We start from the raw sequence: 7,030 nt of genomic DNA on the forward strand, positions 1-7,030 counted from the left end.
CTATCTACTGTTGTATGAACATGTTTTGACCATGACAGTTTACAATCCAGGGTTATTCCAAGCAGTTTAGTCACCTCAACTTGCTCAATTTCCACATTCTTTGTTACAAAATTTAGTTAAGGTTTATGGTTTAGTGAATGAAATGTCCCAACACAATGCTTTTAGTTTTTGTATTTAGGACTAACTTAATTCTTGCCACCCATTCTGAAGCTCACTGCAGCTCTTTGCTAAGTGTTGCATTGATTTCACTTGCTGTAGTAGCTAACGTGTTGAGTCATCCGCATACATAGAAACACTGGCCGGTGGCCAGTGGCATGTCATTAGTAAAGATTGAAAAAAGTAAGATTCTACCTGGATTATGTTGGAGAGGCTTCCATTAAAGAACACCCTCTGTGTTCTGTTAGACGGGTAACTCTTTATCCACAATATAGCAGGGGGTGTAAAGCCATAACACATATGTTTTTCCATCAGCAGACCATGATCAATAATGTCAGAAGCCGCACTGAAGTCTAACAAAACAGCTCCCACAATTGTTTAATCATCAATTTCTCTCAGCCAAATATCAGTCATTTATGTAAGTGATGTGCTTGTTAAATGTCCTTCCTATAAGCGTGATGAAAGTCTGTTGTCCATTTGTTTACAGTAAAATAGCAAAATAGCATTGTATCTGGTCAAGCACAACGTTTCCTAAAAGTTTACTGAGGGTTGGTAACAGGCTGATTGGTTGGCTATTTGAGCCAGTAAAGGGGGCTTTCCTATTCTTGGGTAGCATAATTACTTTTGCTTCCCTACAGGCCTGAGGGCACACACTTTCTAGTAGGCTTAGATTGAAGATATGGCAAATAGGAGTGGCAATATCGTCCGCTATTATCCTCAGTAATTTTCCATCCAGTCACAGAGATATAGGGTTATAGTTAGGGCTAGATTCAAACAGATCCCGCGCTAGCCAACACCCGCATAGTAGTTGTTTTGGAGGTGTCAGAGGTGAACTGCATTAGAGCTGTCAAATCCACAAGTCGATCCTTGCATTACGCTATCACAAACACTGCAATTGGATGCAATGAAACCACACCAGATTTATAATCCGACAAATCCCATGTAGCCGCGTTACAAATTCAAACACATGATTGCATGATGTTCTATTGTCTACTGGAACGGCAGGTAGCCTAGTGGTTAGAGAGTTGGACTAGTAAACGAAAGGTTGCAAGATCAAATCCCTGAGCTAACAAGGTAAAAATCGGTTGTTCTGCCCCTGAACAAGGCAGTTAACCCACTGTTCCTAGGCTGTCAAATAAGAATTTGTTCTTAACTGACTTGCCTAGTTAAATAAAGGTAAAATAAGTAAAAAAATACTGCTTGATTAAACTGATAGACAATAAATCCCTCCATCCAAATTAAGATGAAAACATGCATTAGCCTACACTTTCTCACAAATTCCTAACCCGGTGGGGACACACAAGAGCATCCACTCACCTATTTGTCAGCTCATACCGCAGTTACACGAACACCGCCAAAAACATCCACTATGTGGATATCGGTCAATGCGGGTTATTAAAGCTTGATCTGATTTAATTAAGGCCTTAGTCTTTACTGGAGATGCTGTGGTCCCTGATGAGGTTAGGGTCAGATGATTGTTCATGATGAGGTGCCATGCATGCATGAGATAGATCAACTTTAAAGAAACATACATTTTCACCAATGGCATTTATTTATTAGCATTCGTAGCAAATTTTCATTTGTCAGTTAGAAATGATTTTACTTTAAAAACAAAGCATATTATTTATCGGCTGACAGGAAACTATCTAGTTGAGTTGTAATCAAATATAGCAACAATACTGTCTTACAAACACATTTTAAACACCAATATAGAACATCAATACTACAGATGTAAAGAGATTTAAAGGATCACATTGAAGTTTTGATACTGAAACCAAATGCTATTTTCAAATTAATGACTAGCACAATAACAACATAAGAATACAGGCCCACATCAAGAATGTCTGTCTCTAGCGTAGTCTGTCTCCCTCTGTGTTTCTAAGCTGTTGTCTACTGTTGGTAATGATTCTCAGTGGTGTGAGTTGGTGGCAGGCTGCTAGGGTGTGCTTTCATGTTGCCAGGGTGTGTATGATTCTCTGTGGTGACAGGGTGCATGTGACTCTGCATGGTTACGGGGTAGAGGAGAGGTGTAGCAATGCCTTGGCCTGGTTTTTGGAAAGCTGTTATCAAGTTCTTCATTTTCCGAAAGTATCGTTTCTCCACGCCGGGAGTAGTCTAGAAGAGAGAGACAGAGAGGGTGAGGAAGAAAGAAAGAGGGGGAGAGAAAGAGAGATGGGGAGATAAAGAAACAGGAGGGATCAGGAATAACATCAGTTAGTGTGGTGGCGAGAGCTTGAGAAAGATAGAGAGGGTGAGAAAGAGAGAGAAAGAGAGAGACAGGAGGTCTGGTGTCTTACCTCTGCTGTCCAGGAGCCTCCACCATCCAGGGACAGCCTATATGTGTACACATAGCCTTTATACCTGCACACACACCCACACAGTAAGTTTGACCATGCACATAGCAGACAATCACAGTGTCAGTATTACTGTGTGTGTGTGTGTGTGTGTGTGTGTGTGTGTGTGTGTGTGTGTGTGTGTGTGTGTGTGTGTGTGTGTGTGTGTGTGTGTGTGTGTGTGTGTGTGTGTGTGTGTGTGGGGGGGGGGGGAAGATAATTGTCACCATAAAAATGTACCTTTATAATAAAACCATTACATACATAATTGCATTTGCTGTCACTTTGATAATGGTGTTTTCCGCTAATGGAACATTCGCGCGTATAGCCTACCACCATATGCACATTGCTGCGCTTATAATGTGAAGAAATAGCCTAATAGTTTATCAACATTTTAAGCTAAATGTTCTGATCTGTTGCGTAAAAAATGTTTTTGGATGCTAGTGGTTGTATTAATTTGGGATCTTTCGGATCCCACAACTGTCCCAGACTATGTTTGCACAGAATAGAATAGGTCGACTTTTGTACTATAGGAGATAGTAGATTGACATAGGCTAGTGATTTTGCTGTTCGTTAGGCCTACTAATATTGTTGGCTGACAAAAAGTAAACGTGGACAGTTCTTCCAATATCTTCAATATGCACCTTGGAATTGGATAAGGACACGTGCACTTGTGTCCCCGATGTGTCTGTCTTCACTTGTAGCACGTGAGAAAGACCCAATCACCTGATGGAGCGTGCAACACTCAGGGAGAAGCACACAATGGCCACTGGCCGCAAAAGTTCTGGATTCTTTTTAGGGTACATTATGGCCACACAAAGGGGATGCCACTGTGACATTCTAGGCATCATCAAGTGCTTGTCAAATTGTTAATGAGTACAGTCTGCGCAAAAAAACAAAGCAAAGCTCATGCTCAAGCTACTTTTTTCAAATCATCATTGGAGTCACATCATGCAGCCTTGCAATGTATTAAAAATCAAAACATATTAGCCCAACGTTTGCAGAACAACTAAAGTTACATTAATAACTCTAAATTAAGCATATAGGAGCACTCATTTCTTTGTTAACCACTCAATACTGCATGTGCACACTCCTTCAAATCATTTGGAGAAAATATCCTTTCTATTTTATTCAGCATTGTTCAATTGTTTTCCTCATACCATAAAATAATGCCACGTCATTCTAAGCAAATCTTGTACAGATAAAAATATTCCAAAACATGCATCCTGTTTGCAACAAGGCAATAAAGTAATACCACAAAACAAATGTGGCTAAGCAATTCACTTTTTGTCCTGAATACAAAGTGTTTTGCTTTAGGCAAATCCAAAACAAGACATTACTGCGTACGTACCACTCTCCATATTTTCATGCATAGTGGTGGCTGCATCATGTTATAGATATGCTTGTAATTGTTAAGGACTGAGGAGATTTTTAGGATAAAAAAGAAATGGAATGGAGCTAAGTACAGGCAAAATCCTAGAGTTTTCCTGCATTCCAGTTTGCTTTCCACCAGACACTGGGAGATGAATTCACTTTTCATCAGAACACTAATCTAAAACACAAGGCCAAATCTACACTGGAGTTGCTTACCAAGAAGACTGTGAATCTTCCTGAGCGGCTGAGTTACAGTTTTGACTTATATCTGCTATGGCAAGACCTGAAAATGGTTGTCAAGCAATGATCAACAACTAATTTGAAAGAGCTTGAAGAATTTTGAAGAGAATAATGGGCAAATGTTGCACAATCAAGGTGTGGAAAGCTCTTAGAGACTTTTACCAGACACTCTTATCCAGAACGACTTACATGTGATTCCCCCGTGGGAATCACATGTTTTCACTTTGTCATTATGGGGTATTGTGTGTAAATGGGTGAGATACAATTATTTGTTTTATCCATTTTGAATTCATACTAACACAACAAAATGTGGAATAAGTCAAGGGGTATGAATACTTTCTGAATACAATTGTATCTGTACTTTAGTATTTATATTTTTTACTGCTTTTACTTCACTACATTCTTGAAAGAAAATATGTACTTTTTACTCCCATACATTTTCCCTGACCCATACATTTTTCCTGACACCAAAAAGTATTTGTTACATTTAGAATGTTTAGGCAGGATATAATTATGGTCCAATTCATGCACTTACTGTATATGAGGTGTCATCCCTACTGCTTCTGATCTGGAGGACTCACTAAACACAATACTGAGTTTGTAAATTACGTTTGAGTGTTCGCGTGTTAAATGTTCAAAATGTTGTCAGTTTGTTTAATAGAAGTAATTTGATATATAGCATTTACTTTTACTTTTAAGTATGACAATTGAGTACTTTACCACCACTGTACTTAAGTACATTTAAAAACAGATACTTTGACTTTTACTCAAATAGTATTTTACTGGGTAACTTTTACTTTTACTGAGTCATTTTCTATTAAGGTATCTTTACTTTTACCCAAGTATGAAAATGGAGTACTTTTTCCACCGCTGCATCCTGTATCAAAAGGTTGGCTGGTCCACATTGAAATCATATAGATCACTTCATAACTCCCTTTTTGTTTACAAAGCTCTACTACACAAGCTTCCAACTGACCTAACTTGCTAGTATTAAAGTATGTGATACCAAACCCGCTTGCAGGATTGGTTAACTTCTGTTCTCGACCAATTTAGGTAAATCCTCCTTTAGTTTTAGTGCCCCCCATTGTTGGAATAAACTGCAAAATTACTTGCACCTTGATTCCCTGGTGCCGCCAAGGCAGTTTAGGACTCTGGTGTTCAATTAATTAATTGAGGATTGCAGTTGTTTCGATTCATTGTAATGGTTTATTTGTTGAAAAAAAAAATCTGGTTTGCTTAATATTAAGAAATATAGCATTTTTACTTTTTACTTTTACTCAAGTAGTAATTTTCTCACCACTGTACTTAATTATATTTCAAATCAAATACTATTACACTTTTACTCAAGTATTATTTTAATGGGGTAACTACTTTTTCTTGAGTCAATTTCTATTAAGGTGTCTTTTATTTTACTCAAGCATGACAATTGAGTACTATTTCCACCACTGTGTGTGTAAGATACTCACAGCACACAGAGGCAGTAGAGCCCAGCTAGACTCTCACTGTTGCGTATCAGGTAGCTGCCGTCCTGTCCTGCTGTCCACAGCCTCATCTCCCCCTCCTCTCTGCTGATGGCTCCGTGGTACACGGCTAGTTTCTCCTGTTCCATGGCTGTGGACCACTCCACACTGTTATACTGCTAACACTATCCTCTCAATAGAGTCGATTTTCAGCCTCCTGACCAAGCTCAGAACACCAGCTGACACTTCCCTTTCTGTAATGTATGGATGCTGGCAGATCTCAGTTTTCTCTTATCTGAGTGCAGGCAAGTCAAGAATCTAACCTCTCACCTCACTCCCTCTCTCTCCATTGCTCTCTCTCCCTCTCTCTCTTTCCCTCTCTCTCTTTCTCTCTCTCACACATTTAATTTTCGTGGTAGGTTTGCAGCTCTCTCAGGAAGTTAAGTCATACTGACAGGAAACAACATCAAAAGCCTCAAACTGAATATTTCCACAACAATAGAGATAAAGAACAGAGGAAAATATCAGTTTGACACTTCTGAATGAAAAAACTGATGATGCACTGCGCAGAGGAGTGTTGCCTGCGTAACTGTCTCTGTGCAAAACATCCTTAAGGGGAAAACAGACCGCACCAACAATTATTAGCAGTGGGTTGCCACAGGGAAGTTAATATGAAATGCCGGCCGATGTTTTTTGGTCAGAGGTGATAGACAGACACCAGCATTGGTCGGCACGGTATGCTTTCACCATTACTGACATGGTACAGCTCTAAAACATCATCAGTAACATCACACACCTCTAAAACATACTAACATCACACACAGAGCTAAAACACCCTGAGTAACATCACACGTCTCTAAAACATCCTTAGTAGTATCACACACACACATCTAAAACATCACTACTAGAATCACATACAGTTCTAAAACATAATTTCTAACATCACACACCTCAAACATACTAACATCGCATACACCTCTAAAACATTGTTACTAGCATCACACACAGCTCTAAAACACATTAACATCACACACACCTCTACAACATCCTAAACAACATTATAAATTAATTAGAATTAGAATCATAAATGATGATATAATCAAATATATTTAATGTGCATTGATCCTGTTTGCGACAGGTGTCGGCAAGCTCCTGCTTCATTAATACATGTGTTTTGGTCCTGCTCTTCTCTACATAACCATTTGTCTGCCATCTTTGACCATATCTAAAGTATTACAAGTGCCTTTTGCTCCTACTGCCATAACATCATTATTTGGGATAATACCTGATACTATAACACTACCAAAATACATATCTGACCCCTGTAGCTTTTGTGAGTTTGTTGTCAAGAAGGTTGATTTTACTTCTGTGGGAATCTCCCTCTCATTTTGTGTGGATTAAAGATATCTTACACTTTATTAAATTGGAGAAGATAAAATATACCCTACAGGGTTCTTCTGACAAATT

General features: G+C 38.9%; 1 protein-coding gene across 1 annotated transcript; it reads right to left on the reverse strand.

The window, feature by feature from the left end:
* Nucleotides 1-1,687: 1,687 nt before the first annotated feature.
* sh2d1ab (SH2 domain containing 1A duplicate b) lies at nucleotides 1,688-5,936 on the reverse strand. The gene is made up of 3 exons (XM_029760713.1): nucleotides 5,570-5,936; nucleotides 2,454-2,517; nucleotides 1,688-2,271 (listed from the first exon to the last, which is right to left on the reverse strand). Exons 1-3 carry the CDS (start codon nucleotides 5,710-5,712, stop codon nucleotides 2,047-2,049), a joined length of 432 nt encoding a protein of 143 aa, XP_029616573.1. The 5' UTR covers nucleotides 5,713-5,936; the 3' UTR covers nucleotides 1,688-2,046.
* Between the last annotated feature and the right edge of the window lie 1,094 nt (nucleotides 5,937-7,030).

Source organism: Salmo trutta, chromosome 8 (genome assembly GCF_901001165.1).
Source record: "Salmo trutta chromosome 8, fSalTru1.1, whole genome shotgun sequence".
Taxonomy (NCBI): Eukaryota; Metazoa; Chordata; class Actinopteri; order Salmoniformes; family Salmonidae; genus Salmo; species Salmo trutta.